General features: G+C 42.4%; 1 protein-coding gene across 2 annotated transcripts; it reads right to left on the reverse strand.

Moving 5' to 3' along the window:
* Nucleotides 1–4,521: 4,521 nt before the first annotated feature.
* LOC112227132 (vesicle-trafficking protein SEC22b-B) lies at nt 4,522–16,705 on the reverse strand. 2 transcript variants are annotated; one of them, XM_024391981.2, is made up of 5 exons: nt 16,458–16,705; nt 9,376–9,485; nt 7,605–7,765; nt 6,974–7,120; nt 4,522–4,822 (listed from the first exon to the last, which is right to left on the reverse strand). In XM_024391981.2, the coding sequence occupies exons 1-5, from the start codon at nt 16,530–16,532 to the stop codon at nt 4,668–4,670; spliced, it is 648 nt and encodes a 215-aa protein (XP_024247749.1). In that variant the 5' UTR covers nt 16,533–16,705; the 3' UTR covers nt 4,522–4,667. The 2 variants fall into 2 exon arrangements, with proteins under 2 accessions (XP_024247749.1, XP_024247750.1); XM_024391982.2 differs by having other exon boundaries at nt 16,425–16,549.
* Between the last annotated feature and the right edge of the window lie 2 nt (nt 16,706–16,707).

A 16,707-nucleotide genomic window follows, 5' to 3' on the forward strand; every position in this document is an offset into this window, starting at 1 on the left:
GCTCCATCGAGAAGATTGAAATACTGCTACTTTTTAGTGGGCGTTCAATCTTCTCGGAGTAACAGTTGGGATAATGAGACAATTAGGAGTACAGTGCATTTCTCATTCCAGAACCTAACTACACCGCAAAAGTCGGGTAAACAAGACATTCCTGTAGATATTTTCTCTCCACTTCCTGTCTTCAAAAGGACCAACCGGTAAAGTGGAAATATATATTTATTTAACATTCTTCCCTGTAGTGATTCGTGCGTGTTTTTTAACACGACTTCTTTCAGACTGAATATCCATGGGGTAACCGTGGTAACACAGTATGATTTTTAAGCAACCTAGGTGCTTGTTTACTAGGCTGATAAATCAGACTGTGATTCCAGCTTTCTGTTTACAAGGCCTGAAACTAAGCACTGCAAAAACTTTCCTTACAAGCCAGAATGTTGAATAAAATTACATTTGAACTTACTCTACCCGTTGTCTGTGCAGTTGGTCCTTCTGCTGGTCGAAATTTGAGATATAATATCTACAGGAAAGTATTTTTTACCTGACTTTTTAGAGCGCCGGTACTACCATTGAGATTTCTATCAGCTGGCACATGCGCAAAACCATGTAAACACATGCACGACTTAGATTAGTAAACACATGCAGGACTTAGATTAGTAAACGCACGACATAGATTAGTAAACACATGCACGACTTAGATTAGTAAACACATGCAGGACTTAGATTAGTAAACACATGCAGGACTTAGATTAGTAAACGCACGACATAGATTAGTAAACACATGCAGGACTTAGATTAGTAAACACATGCAGGACTTAGATTAGTAAACACATGCAGGACATAGATTAGTAAACATAGATTACGACATAGATTAGTAAACACATGCAGGATTTAGATTAGTAAACACATGCACGACTTAGATTAGTAAACACATGCACGACTTAGATTAGTAAACACATGCAGGACTTAGATTAGTAAACACATGCAGGACTTAGATTAGTAAACACATGCACGACTTAGATTAGTAAACACATGCAGGACTTAGATTAGTAAACACATGCACGACTTAGATTAGTAAACACATGCAGGACTTAGATTAGTAAACACATGCACGACATAGATTAGTAAACACATGCACGACATAGATTAGTAAACACATGCACGACATAGATTAGTAAACACATGCACGACATAGATTAGTAAACACATGCACGACATAGATTAGTAAACACATGCACGACATAGATTAGTATGCATGCATCGTGTGCATGTATTTCTGTCTTGTGCATGTGCCTTAGGTCAGTTTTTCCAAACTCCAGTCCTTGAGTAGCACCAACAGCACACAATATTGTTGTCACCCAGGACAAGCACACAGACGGAACTTGTAAACTAATCATCAAGCCCTCAATGAGTTGAATTAGGTACGTTTTGCGACAACAAACGTGTGCTGTTGATGGTACTCAAGGATTTGGGAAACACTGCCTTAAGTGATGAGCAAACAAATCTTGATTTCCAGAGACAGAGACCTGCGTTTTAAAATCCGTTTGTTTTTAATACTACTTCCTGTGGATATTTTGACTTCAATTTCGACCTGAATAAGAACCAAGCCCATGGATAATCGACAGTAAATTCAAATACAATTGTATTCAACATTCATGGCAGACAAGGGATGTTTAGTTATTTATCCATATAAAATGTGTGACTATGCTATACAGGCAATGGAAAGCATAATCACATTCGGGACTAGTTGTTTACGTGCAGTCTCCACAGGTACAATAAGCTGAGCCGTAACATCAGAGAGCTTGATCAAAAGATCTGTGATCTGGATGAGAAGGATGGCTTCAGAGCCCACAGCACAGGTCAACTACTTGAGAAACTGTATCACTGTGACCTTCTGAATTCGAACTCAGGTCCCCTGCACCCATAGGAAACTTCTCTGTCATCTAAAATGAACATGTGGTAACACAGGTTTACTACAGAGTGATGATGATGTCTAACATTAGCATCTCTTCTTAAAGGTACGGCACTGGACTGATCCCTACCAAATAGAACTTGGCTCTCACAGAGAAAGTCACAAGCCTCTTCATTCTGCTGGTGAATGAACCCATTCCATCTCTCAATACCAATAGTAGATTTAGATCAATTTATTCATCAATTGTACACAAGATCCAAAGGAAATTTGAAATGTTTCTGCTTTATTCCAATCCTTCTGGAAGACACACATACTGTACTTACACAGGTTGGAGCAGGTGGCTGCCACACTGGGCACCCGTGAGACAGTTGTTGTGGGGGGGGGGGGTTAAGCAGTGGTGTAAAGTACTTAAGTAAAAATACTTTAAAGTACTACTTAAGTCGTTTTCTGTACTTTACTTTAATATTCATATTTTTGACTACTTTTACTTCACTACATTCCTAAAGAAAATGTTATTTTTACTCCATACATTTTCCCTGACACCCAAAATTATCTATATCTCCATCTCTGATTTACAGGAGGTGGCTGCCCACCATAATGGTTAGCTTACAAATGTCTCAGATCCTGAACGATTAATGTACCTGAACGATGTCGAGCTTTGTGTGTGTGTGTGTGTGTGTGTGTGCTGTGGCAATGTTTTTGAACCCTCTGAAATGTCAATAAGATTGTGCATCTGTGATTATCTACAGTATTCAGTGCTTTGTGGCATTGACTGTTCCTTAGATGTGCATGTGGGACCAGGGATTGTCACAGACCCATCTCCTCATCAATAGGTGAGTGTTGGGTTTTGATTTAGTCTACTTTTTTATTTTCTAGCATCTTGTCATTGCTCAAACCAGCTGCACTGTCCCTAAATCCTACATTATTTAATCAGAAATATGATAGACTTTGTAACCTGGATTGACTCTTCAAAGATTAACTGCATATTTGACCTACAATGATGTGAGACCACTATCAAACATAAACTGCACTTTGTCACACTTATCTTGACAATATGTTTGAAAGCTCAAAAGTTCCAGGCATAAGTTTGGATGAAGTAGTCTATGATGGTAAATAGTGTTGTACAAATGGGGATTCTGATCGTCTCATTGGTGCCTTTTGTTTTCCAGAAGGAGAATCTTGTGGCGCAGACCTAGTGACCGACTGGGTCATTGAAGAGGCATGCATATGCTTATGTGTGCATGTCAAGTATGAGCATGTGTGTGCGTTTAACCGTGCGACTATGTTTTTGGGAGTGTTAATTCTAATTTCAACATGTAGTGTTCCAATTTTTTTATTCTGATAAACATTGAGAAGATAGTAAATATACCTTTGAACAAATAATTACTTACAATTATGTATGTTTTGTAAACAATAAACTCACGGTAACAAGTTGTTTCACACTTAAGACCATTTGCATATAGAATTTTCCTTCAGAGAAATGGTAAAGAACCCCCACCTCGTAATGTAAACATTGCTAACACATTTTCAATCCCTTTTATACTCCAGCGAATGGGATTATACAAACACTATGAATGCACAGAAAGCTACACCTCGCTCACATTAGCAACCACAGGTCAGTATGTGTCCATTCAGATATTCAACATGACACACAGCTGAAACAGACATGAGTCCATCCACTCATCCAGTACACAGACCAGGTCCCACCCTCCCCCTAAGGCACCCGTGTACAAGGTCCCACCCTCCCCCTAAGGCACCCGTGTACAAGGTCCCACCCTCCCACCCCCCCCCTAAGGCACCCGTGTACAAGGTCCCACCCTCCCCTAAGGCCCCTAAGGCACCCTAACCCGTGTACAAGGTCCCACCCTCCCCCTAAGGCACCCGTGTACAAGGTCCCACCCTCCCCTAAGGCAGGTCCCACCCTCCCCTAAGGCACCCGTGTACAAGGTCCCACCCTCCCCCTAAGGCACCGTGTACCAGGTGTACTAAGGCAGGTCCCACCCCCCCCTAAGGCACCCGTACCAGGTCCCACCCTCCCCAAGGTCCCACCAGGTCCCACCCTCCCCCTAAGGCACCCGTGTACAAGGTCCCACCCACCCCCCTAAGGCACCCGTGTACAAGGTCCCACCCTCCCCCTAAGGCACCCGTGTACAAGGTCCCACCCCAAGGTCCCCCCTCCCCTAAGGCACCCGTGTACAAGGTCCCACCCTCCCCCTAAGGCACCCAAGGTGTACAAGGTCCCACCCTCCCCTAAGGCACCCGTGTACAAGGTCCCACCCACCCTCCCCCCCCTAAGGCACCCGTGTACAAGGTCCCACCCTCCCCCTAAGGCACCCGTGTACAAGGTCCCACCCTCCCCCCCTACAAGGTCCCCCCTAAGGCACCCGTGTACAAGGTCCCACCCTCCCCCCCTAAGGCACCCGTGTACAAGGTCCCACCCTCCCCTAAGGCAGGTCCCACCCTCCCCTAAGGTGTACAAGGTCCCACCCTCCCCCTAAGGCCCCTAAGGCACCCGTGTACAAGGTCCCACCCTCCCCCCCTAAGGCACCCGTGTACAAGGTCCCACCCTCCCCTAAGGTGTACAAGGTCCCACCCTCCCCCTAAGGCACCCGTGTACAAGGTCCCACCCTCCCCCTAAGGCACCCATGTAGGAACTTAAGCTTTGCTGTTAACAGAAACCATTAATATATTACAATTGACAGTTTTAATATTTGGTTACAAAGGGAACCCAGACTATCTCCTCTTTCACAGTCCTTACGCATCAGATCCACCAGAAACGCACATAGACGATGAGTGTAATGAAGAAGACTGCCCCGGCTGCTATCTTGGCATAGGTGGATCGGGTGTTGAGGTACTTGGCATCGCTGCGGTACTTCTTTGAAAGGCTGGACAGATTGCTGGCTTTGGTGTCGAGAGCTGTAGGGAAAAACATTTCTGATGAATATTTAGGACCGTAATGTAACCAAAAGCTGCATTATATCTTACTGTGAATGTATATGCAGGCTTCAAATCATAAATGAATAAGAAAGGTGGGCAATTCCTGACATGAAAGTATGACTAAAAGTTTTTAAAGAACTAGGATTTTCAAAATGTGCAACAAGTTTCTAATACAAGGGAGAGTATATGTAACTGTGAATCTCAGTGTTTGGAACATCACTGTTTTAACTTTGATGTCAACAGATAGAACATTAAAAAAATAAAAAAGTACTCTACAAAACTTAGAAATGTGCCTTTTTCACATGTTGAAACGGGTATTGTGCTGGTGATAACTGATGTATGAAAGTGATGGTTGCCGTTTAACAGATATTGCGATTCAACAACTGATGTCATTGAATATGGATCCAGCTCCATTATACAGTTGAAGTCGGAAGTTTACATACACCTTAGCCAAATACATTTAAACTCAGTTTTTCCACAATTCCTGACATTTAATCCTAGTAAAAATTCCCTGTCTTTGGTCAGTTAGGATCACCACTATTTGAAGAACGTGAAATGTCAGAATAATAGTAGAGAGAATGATTTATTTCAGCTTTTATTTCTTTCATCAAATTCCCAGTGGGTCAGAAGTTTACATACACTCAATTAGTATTTGGTACCATTGCCTTTAAATTGTTTAACTTGGGTCAAACGTTTCTGTAGCCTTCCCCACGCTTTCCACAATAAGTTGGGGGAATTTTGGCCCATTCCTCCTGACAGAGCTGGTGTAACTGAGTCAGGTTTGTAGGCCTCCTTGCTCACACACACTTTTTCAGCTCTGCCCACAAGTTTTCTATGGGATTGAGGTCAGGGCTTTGTGATGGTCACTCCAATACCTTGACTTTGTTGTCCTTAAGCCATTTTGCCACAACTTTGGAAGTATGCTTGGGGTCATTGTCCATTTGGAAGACCAGTTGGCGACCAAGCTTTAACTGATGTCTTGAGATGTTGCTTCAATATATCCACAGAATTTCCCTTCCTCATGATGTTATCTGTTTTGTGAAGTACATCAGTCCCTCCTGCAGCAATGCACCCCCACAACATGATGCTGCCACCCCCGTGCTTCCTGGTTGGGATGGTGTTCTTGGACTTGCAAGCCTCCCCCTTTTTCCTCCAAACATAACAATAGTCATTATGGCCAAACAGTTCTATTTTTGTTTCATCAGACCAGAGGACATTTCTCCAAAAAGTACGATCTTTGTCCCCATGTGCAGTTGCAAACCATAGTCTGGCTTTTTTAGAGAGGTTTTGGAGCCGTGGATTCTTCCTTGCTGAGCGGCCTTTCAGGTTATGTCGATATAGGACTCGTTTTACTGTGGCTATAGATACTTTTGTACCGGTTTCCTCCAGCATCTTCACAAGGTCCTTTGCTGTTGTTCTGGGATTGATTTGCACTTTTCGCACCAAAGCACGTTCATCTCTAGGAAACACAACGCGACTCCTTCCTGAGCGGTATGACGGCTGCGTGGTCCCATGGTGTTTATACTTGTGTACTATTGTTTGTACAGATGAACATGGTACCTTCAGGCATTTGGAAATTGCTCCCAAGGATGAACCAGACTTGTGGAGGTCTCACTTTCTTTCTGAAGTCTTAGCTGATTTCTTTAGATTTTCCCATGATGTCAAGCAAAGAGGCACTGAATTTGAAGGTAGGCCTTGAAATACATCCATAGGTACACCTCCAATTGACTCAAATTATGTCAATTAGCCTATCAGAAGCTTCTAAAGCCATGACATAATTTTCTGGGATTTTCCAAGCTGTTTAAAGGCTCAGTCAACTTAGTGTATGTAAACTTCTGACCCACTGGAATTGTGATAGAGTGAATTATGAGTGAAATAATCTGTCTGTAAACAATTGTTGGAAAAATTATTTGTGTCATGCAAAGTTTGCCAAAACTATAGTTTGTTAACAAGACATTTGTGGAGTGGTTGAAAAACGAGTTTTGTGTATGTAAACTTCTGACTTCAACTGTATGTATGAAAACATCTGCTAAACTATCCCTTTTAAATGAATGATGTGTATTTTATGTCTGTATGGTGGGTTTGATGCCAGGGCTGTGTACTGTACGAGGTATGATTATTATAAATGACCTGATAGGGCCTCTCCTCGTTGCAGGACCTCTTCAATGTTTGCCACCATGATCCGCTGGACATCCTGCAGTTCTGTGTTGATGCTGCCCAGGTTCCTCCGTGCCCTGCTGTCAATGTAGGTTTTTTTGGTTTTCTGGATGTATGTGTCTGAGGACAGAGGAAGGATGAGACGCAATTACACACTAAGTGTTGGTTTATGGTGCATCTCCATTACATTGAGTCATTTAGCAGACCCTCTTTTCCAGAACGACTTACAGGAGCAATTAGGGTTAAGTGCCTTGCTCAACGGCACAACAGATTTTTCACCTTGTTGGCTTGGGGATTTGAACCAGAGACCTTCAGGCTGCTGGCCCAACGCTCTTACCTCTAGGCTACCTGACACCCTACTCTAATGTGGCATCCTCTAGTTGTCTACTCGTCTCTGCTGCACTGAATCAAAAAACATGGAATGGGGGACAGCAACATAGCAGGGAATTTGCTTTCGCCAGACTTATTTAGTTGTTGTTTTTTTACGTCAGTGTGGATTAAGGAAAGGCATTATGAAGGAAAGGACATTTCCCAAATGCTTTTTGTTTGCCTGGGATGTCTTAAAAATGGGACGATAATGAGTGAAAAAAAGACAACCTCTCACCAAACTCAATGAAAGAGTACGGCCTGGAGACTGTGGAGACTTTCTTTCCATGCTGCTCATGGAATTCTGTCTGGAGGTCTTCCAGGTACCCAAAGACCAGCCTCTTGGGAAACACGGCTTCGCACAAGGCCAAGTAGCACACACCATGTTCTAATACATAGCTGGGGAGACAGACAGTAGTATGTTAATGGAAAGTTACAGAGTTATAGTGAAGCTTCATTGAGATTTCCACATAGACCCACAGCATCCGTCCAGTGACAGGCTAGAGAGTTATCGTAAAAAGGTTAATTGTCTCCAGAGTTACTCCTGACCACATTACCAGTCTTGCCTAGTTTACTCACAAAACAACTCTGGGCCCTGAATGACACAGCAGACACACCGCAGTGCATACTAAATGAACGGCAAGGACACAAATCGGAACATCGCTTTGACTTCCTCAATACCACGAAATACACAAAGATAATAATGACAGTATTATAAACACAGATTTAGGAGGAGGTCCTAGAGAGTTCCACCTTTGATTATCACACAAGACTGCTACTTGACTGGTAAATATAGAATGGTGGATAGGCTGTATGCAAAATATAAAATGACAATTGTGCATAGAAGATTAATCATGTTACTTAGTGTTAGTGTTTTCAGTATGCTGGTAATTCAAATTTACACAAGGATGTGTTCTTAAGGCCTCATCAGCTTGGTTATTATCAGTTAGTCAATAGTTACTCAATTAATAAGTAACTTTTTGGTACAATTTTACATGTTCAGCCTAGGAGAACCTGTAGAGTGTGTGTGTCGAGTCCATCCAACTCCAATCCTATTGGCTGTGTGTGTGAAAGAGAAATTCATCTTCATTAGCTTATTATATTCAACAAAAATATAAACAACAATTTCAAAGATGTTACTGAGTTACAGTTCATATAAAGGAACTCACTAAATTGACAAATTCTTTAGGCCCTAATCTATGGATTTCACATGACTGGGCAGGGGTGCAGCCATGGGTGGGCCTTGGAGGGCATAGGCCCACCAACTTGGCAGTCAGGCCCACCCATTGGGGAGCCAGACTCAGCCAATCAAAATGAGTTTTTCCCCACAAAAGGGCTTTATTACAGACAGAAATACTCCTCAGCAACCCCCCCTCAGACGATCCCACACGTGAAGACGCCTGATGTGGAGGTCCTGGGTTGGCGTGGTTACGTGTTTTTGCGGTTCTAAGGCTGGGTTAATATACTGCCAAATTCTTCAAAATGACATTGGAAGCAGTTTATGGTAGAGAAATTAACATTAAATTATGTAGTAACAGCTCTGGTAGATATTCATGCAGTCAGCATGCTAATTGCACACGCCCTCAAAACATCTGTGGCCTTGTGTTGTGTGACAAAACTGTACATTTCAAGTGGCCTTTTATTGTCCCCAGCAAAAGGTGCACCTGTGTAATGATCATGCTGTTTAATCAGCTTCTTGATATGCCACCTGTCAGGTGGATGGATTATCTTGGCGAAGGAGAAATGCTCACTAACTGGGATGCAAACAAATTTGTGCACACAATTTGACAGAAATAAGCTTTTTGTGCATATGGAACTATTCTGGGATTTTTTTAAATTTCAGCTCACGAAACCAACACTTTACATGTTGCGTTGATATTTTTGTTCAGTGTAGTAACCCTCCCCAACAATATCACTCTGGATGCAGTAGTGACTATGATATTATTTAAGACAAATGTAAAAGATAAAAATATATAATATTAAGAAAATCCACTTCTAACAATACTTACTGGAAAGACATGACCCCAGCCTCCAGGGTACATCTGTTGGGGCTCTGGGCATTGAGTTTGCGGCAGAGCTGCTTAGCCTGGCTCTGGTAGTGTTGCAAGTCTCTTCCTGACTAAACATAGGCGAGATAAAGGGGTATAAAATAACATGTTTGCAGTTATAACAAACTTCTACACTATATCTGATAGAAAGCAAATGGGAAAATAAAATGTTAGCTAGTAGTATTCAGCAGAATATGATACAACTTAGCCGTGCTAACTTTACAAACATGATTTAGCCTTCTAACTAGCTAGCTAGTTAAATTAGTTAGGAAGTATGCTACATGACCAAAAGTATGTGTACACCTGCTCATCGAACATCTGCACACACTTCATCAGTCTCTCATTCACAATTTGACAACCACTTGATAATATACTCAGACTATTCTCAATTTAATCTGGTCTTTACCTATAGCCTACTAAAACACACTAACATGACCAATGTGGACACCTGCTTGTTGACCACCTCGTTCCAAAATCATGGGCATTAATATGGAGTTGGTCCCCCTTTGCTGCTATAACCATCCTCCTGAGAAGGCTTTCCACTAGATGTTGGAACACATCGCGGCTGAACCGTTGTTGCTCCTAGACATTTCCACTTCACAATAACAGCCCTTACAGTTGACCAGGGCAGCTCTAGCAGGGGAGAAATTTGACTAACTGACTTGTTGGAAAGGTGGCATCCTATGACGGTGCCACGTTGAAAGTCATGGAGCTCTTCAGTAAGGTTATATTACTGTCAATGTTTGACTATGGAGATTGCATGGCTGTGCGCTCAAACAACTATCAGTAATGGGTGTGGCTGAAATAACCAAATCTACTCATTTAAAAGGGTATCCACATACTTTTGTATGTATATACAGTGCATTCAGGAAAGTTCAGACCCCTTCACTTTTTGTTACGTTTACAGCCTTATTCTAAAATTGATTAAATTGTCCCCCCCATCAATCTACACACAATACCCCATAATAACAAAGCAAAAACAGCTTTTAGAACTTTTTGCTAATTTATATTAAAAAAAAAAAAACTCATATCACATTTACATAAGTATTCAGACCCTTTACTCAGTACTTTGTTGAAGCATCTTTGGCAGCAATTACATCCTTGAGTCGTCTTGGGTATGACGCTACAAACTAGGCACATGTATTTGGGGAGTTTCTTCGTAGGTTCCTGCCTTTCGCGGGAGTTTTTCCTAGCTGCCGTGCTTCTACATCTGCATTGCTTGCCGTTTGGGGTTTTAGAGTGGGTTTCTGTATAGCACTTTGTGACATCTGCTGATGTAAAAAGAGCTTTATAAATACATTTGATTGATTAATTTCTCCCATTCTTCTCTGCAGATCGTCTCAAGCTCCGTCAGGTTGGATGGGGAGCGTCGCTGCGCAGCTATTTTCAGGTCTCTCCAAAGATTGGGTTCACTTCCCTCACCAAGGCTCTTCTCCCCCGATTGCTCAGTTTGGCCGGGTGGCCAGGTCTACGAAGAATCTTGGTGATTCCAAACATTCTCCCATTTAAGAACGATGGAGGCCACTGTGTTCTTGGGGACCTTCAATGCTGCATTTTTTGGTACCCAGATCGGTGCCCAGATCGGTGTCTTGTCACAGTCCTGTCTCAGAGCTCTACAGACAATTCATTCGACCTCATGGCTTGGTTTTTGCTCTGAGGGTATACTTATGTAAATAAGATATTTCTGCTTTTTCTTTTTAATAATTTTTTTTAAAAGTCTAATAACCTGTTTTAACTTTGTCTTTATGAGGTATTGTGTGTAGATTGATGAGGGGAAAAATGACTTGATCCATTTCAGAATAAGGCTGTAACGTAACAAAATGTGGAAAAAGTGAAGGGTCTGAATACTTTCCGATTGCACTGTATAGCATAGCTCTCAAACTCCAGGTATCATTCTGCCTTCTCCCTGGAGTTCTCAGTCATAAGCTTCACCGATGTCTGGTTCAGGTTAACTACAATCCCAACGCTGTGATTTAACACTTAGAAACGTCAATAATCATTGCTTGCAATATGGCTTTCAAAACATATGGCCCTCATCTTTCAACAGCGAGAAAGAATCCTTCAAATAAAAAATAAAAAACACACTTACTGTCTCAGCACAGATCCATACTAGAGGTCGACCAATTAATCGGCATGGCCGATTAATTAGGGCCGATTTAAAGTTTTCATAACAATCTGTAATATGCCTTTTTGGACGCCGATTATGGCCGATTACATTACAATCCATGAGAAAACTGCGTGGCAGGCTGACCACCTATTACGCGAGTGCAGCGACAAAAGGACCTTGTGGCTGCAATGAGCCAAGGTAAGTTGCTAGCTAGCATTAAACTTTTCTTATAAAACAACCATCAATCTTTACATAATCACTAGTTAACTACACATGGTTGATGATGTTACTAGGTTAACTAGCTTGTCCTGCGTTGCATATAATCAATGCGCTGTTAATTTATCATCGAATCACAGCCTACTTCAACTTTTCCAAAAGGTTGATGATTTAACAAAAGCGCATTCGCGAAAAAAGCACATTCATTGCACAAATTTACCTAACCATAAACATCAATGCCTCTCTTAAAATATATTTTTAAACCTGCATATTTAGTTAAAATAAATGCATGTTAGCAGGCAATATTAACTAGGGAAATTCTGTCACTTATCTTGCGTTCAGTGCAAGCAGAGTCAGGGTATATGCAACAGTTTGGGTCACTTGGATCGTTGCGAACTGTTTCTTCCTAACAAAGACCGTAATTAATTTGCCAAAATTGTACATAATATTGAAGGTTGTGCAATTTAACAGCAATATTTAGACTTAGGGTTGCCACCCGCTCAACAAAATACGGAATGGTTCCGTATTTCACTGAAAGAATAAACATTTTGTTTTCGAAATTATAGTTTCCGGATTTGACCATATTAATGAGCAAAGGCTCGTATTTCTGTGTGTTTATTATAATTAATTTGATATTTGATAGAGCAGTCTGACTGAGCGGTGGTAGGCAGCAGCAGGCTCGTAAGCATTCATTCAAACAGCACTTTACTGCATTTGCGAGCAGCTCTTAGCAATGCTTGAAGCACAGCGCTGTTTATGACTTCAAGCCTATCAACTCTCGAGATTAGGCTGGCAATAAAGTGCCTATAAGAACATCCAATAGTCAAAGGTTTATGAAATAGAAATGGTACAGAGAGAAATAGTTGACGCGTCATAATTCCTATAACTACAACCTAAAACTTCTTAACTGGGAATATTGAACCACCAGCTTTCACATGTTCTCATGCTCTGGGCAAGGAACTTAAACATTAGCTTTTTTACAAGGCATATATTGCAATTTTACTTTCTTTTCGCATTATTTAAACCAAATTGAACATGTTTCATTATTTATTTGAGACTAAATAGATTTTATTTATTTATTATATTAAGTTCAAATAAAAGGGTTCATTGTTCATTCAGTATTGTTGTAATTGCAATTATTACAAATAAATATACAAATTGGCCGATTAATCTGCTTTTTTTGGTTCCTCGAATAAATCGGTGTTGAAAAATCATAATCGGTCAACCTCTAATCCATACAGCTTCCACTTCCTGAGTCACACTTACACACAGGTGTTCTGAGCATAATAAATAATGGCGCCGTAGATGGCAGCCGTTTTACGGTCTCCTAACCAATTGTGCGATTGTGTGTATTTTGTTGCGTTATTTGTAACTTATTTTGTACATAACGTTTCTGACAATGTCTCTTATGACTGAAAAGAGCTTCAAGATATCAGGATATCAGACGCAAAGGATTTACTTCAGACACCCGACAAGAACCAAATCCCTGTGATTGACATTAGAAAGAGACGGAGATATCGGGACATAGGTCAGGGTGCCTTATAAGGATCCGACAGCGAGTGGGTAATCTGCCTCTACCATCAGTCGTATTAGCCAACGTATAATCATTGGATAACAAAATAGATGAACTACAATCACGAATACCTTACCAATGGGACATTAAAAACTGTAATATCTTACGTTTTACGAGTCGTGTCTGAACGACGACATTAATAACATACAGCTGGCGGGGTTTACGCTGCATCGGCAAGATAGAACAGCCGTCGTCAGTAATACAAGGTGTGGCGGTCTGTGTATATTTGTAATCAACAGCTGGTGCACAAAATCTAATAGTAAGGAAGTATCAAGGTGTTGCTTGGCTGAGGTAGAGTATCTCATGACAAGCTGTAGACCACACTATTTACCAAGAGAGTTTGTCTATTTACCACCACAAACCAATGCTGGCACTAAGACCGCAACCAATGAGCTGCATATGGCCATAAGCAAACAGGAAAAGGCTCATCCAGAGGCAGCGCTCCTAGTGGCCGGGGACTTTATTGCAGGAAACTTGGATCCGTTTTATTCCAAGAGGAAAAAAAAAAAAACTCTAGACCGCCTTTACTCCACACACAGAGACACGTACAAAGCACTCCATCGCCCTCCATGTAGAAAATCTGACCATAATCCTATCCTACGGATTCCTGCTTACAAGCAAAAGCTAAAGCAGGAAGCACCAGCGACTCGGTCAATAAAGAAGTGGTCAGATGACGCAGATGCTAAGCTACAGGACTGTTTTGCTAGCACAGACTGGAATATCTTCCTGGATTCTTCCGATGGCATTGAGGAGTACACCACATCAGTCACTGACTTCATAAATAAGTGCATCAATGACGTCGTCCCCACAGTGACTGTACGTACCCCAACCAGAAGCCATGGATTACAGACAACATCTGCACTGAGCTAAAGGGTAGAGCTGTCGCTTTCAAGGAGCTGCCCTCCGAACAACGATAAAAAAGGCAAAGCATCAATACAGGACTAAGATTGAATCATACTACACCGGCTCTAGCACTCGTCGGATTTGGCAGGGCTGGCAAACTATTACAGACTACTAAGGGAAGCACAGCTGCGAGCTGCTCAGTGACACGAGCCTACCAGACGAGCTAAATTAGTTCAATGCTCGCTTCGAGGCAAGCAACACTGAAGCATGCATGAGACCATCAGCTGTTCCAGACGACAGTGTGATCGCGCTCTCAGTAGCCAACGTGCTTAAGACCTTTAAACAGGTCAACATTCACAAGGCCGCAGGGCCAGAAGGATTATCATGACTTGTACTCCGAGCATGCACTGACCAACTGGCAAGTGTCTTCACTTATATTTTCAACCTGTCCGTGACCGAGTCTGTAATACCAACATGTTTCAAACACACCACCATAGTGTTCCTGGGCACAGGGACTAAGGTAACCTGCCTAAATGACTACCGACCCATAGCACTAACATCTGTAGCCATGAAGTGTTTTGAAAGGCTGGACATGGCTCACATCAACACCATTATTCCAGAAACCCTAGACCCACTCCAATTTGCATACCGCCCCAACAGATCCACAGATGATGCAATCTCTATTGCACGCCACACTGCCCTTTCCCACCTGGACAAAAATAACACCTTTGTGAGAATGCTGTTCATTGACTACAGCTCAGCGTTCAAAACCATAGTGCCCTCAAAGCTCATCACTAAGCTAAGGACCCTGGGACTCCCTCTGCAACTGGATCCTGGACTTCCCGACGAGCCGCCCCCAGGTGGTAAGGATAGGTAACAACACATCCACCACGCTGAGCCTCAACACGGGGGCCCCTCATTGGTGCGTGCTCACTTCCTGCACACGCATGACTGCATGGCCAGGCATGACTCCAACACCATCATTAAGTTTGCCAACGACACAACAGTGGTAGGCCTGATCACCGACAAAGATGAGACAGGACAACAACCTCTCCCTCAACGTGAACAAGACAAAGGAGATGATTGTGTACTACAGCAAAAGGAGGACTGAGCACGCACCCATTCTCATCAACGGGGCTGTAGTGGAGCAGGTTGAGAACTTCAAGTTCCTTGGTGTCACATCACCAACAAACTGTCATGGTCCAAACACACCAAGACAGTCATGAAGAGGGCACGCAAAGCCTATTGCCCCTCAGGAGACCGAAAATATTTGGTATATGTCCTCAGATCCTCAAATAGTTCTACAGCTGCATTATCGAGAGCATTCTGACTGGTTGCATCACTGCCTGGTATGGCTGGCAACTGCTTGGCCTCCGACCGCAAGGCACTACAGAGGGTAGTGCTTACGGCCCAGCACATCACTGGGCCAAGCTTCCTGTCATCCAGGAGCTCTTTACTAGGCAGTGTCAGAGGAAGGCCCTAAAAAGACCCCAGCCACCCTAATCATAGACTGTTCTCTCTGCTACTTCACGGCAAGTGGTACCGAAGCACCAAGTCTAGGTCCAAAAGGCTTCTTAACAGCTTCTACCCCCAGGTCATAAGACTCCTAAATAGCTAATCAAATGTCTATCCAGACTATTTGTATTGTTTTCGTCCCCCTCTTTTACGCTGCTGCTACTCTATTATCTATGCATAGTCACTTTAACTCTACCTACATGTACATATCACCTCAATTACCTCGACTAGCCTGTGCCCCTGCACATCGACTCTGTACCGGTACCCCGTGTATATAGCCTCGCTACTGTTATTTTACTACTGCTCTTTAATTATTTGTTATTTTTATCTTAACTATTTTTTACTTACGACTCGTTTTTCTTTAAACTGCATTGTTTGTTAAGGGCTTGTAAGTAAGCATTTAATTGTATTCGGCGCATGTGACGAATAAAACTTGATTTGATTTTCTAGATAGATAGCTATCTTTAACACATGTGGTTGCCTCTTGTCTTCAGTATGTTTTCTGTAAACGTGCACTGTACCATAGAGATATGGCCATGTGGGAACACTAACCCTTTCAAGGTGTGTATCAATTTAACCATTTTTGTTATATTATTTCTAGCTGATTTGAAAGACAAGGTCCTTATGCTTCCAAAAACTGTACCGCAAGCGATGTGTGTAAATGTTCAGATTGACAGAGCAACCACATACAGAAGACGCCTTCGTCAAATGACTTATGTGCAATGCAATGACACCGAGTCGTGATCGAGGACTAACCTTAGCTAGGAAACACATTTTATTCATTCAAACCTGCTCGTCTTCTTGCATCGATGCAGCAAGCGGCAGTCCATCTGCTACCCGAGCGATCATTGTCAGCAAAACCATATTGACCGAAATCTCTGAAATTCACACTACAGATTGAGTTGTAGGTGTTTACTGGCTGTGCCAAAACTTCCTATAAACTTGGCTACGTAGCTTCTGCTGTCAATTCTGACGCGCTGGAGGGGAGCTCGATGTGTGAGCTGGCCGGAAGTCCATGTTGTTGCGCCCTGGAATTGGG

This window comes from Oncorhynchus tshawytscha, linkage group LG28 (assembly GCF_018296145.1).
Source record: "Oncorhynchus tshawytscha isolate Ot180627B linkage group LG28, Otsh_v2.0, whole genome shotgun sequence".
In the NCBI taxonomy this organism is placed as follows: Eukaryota; Metazoa; Chordata; class Actinopteri; order Salmoniformes; family Salmonidae; genus Oncorhynchus; species Oncorhynchus tshawytscha.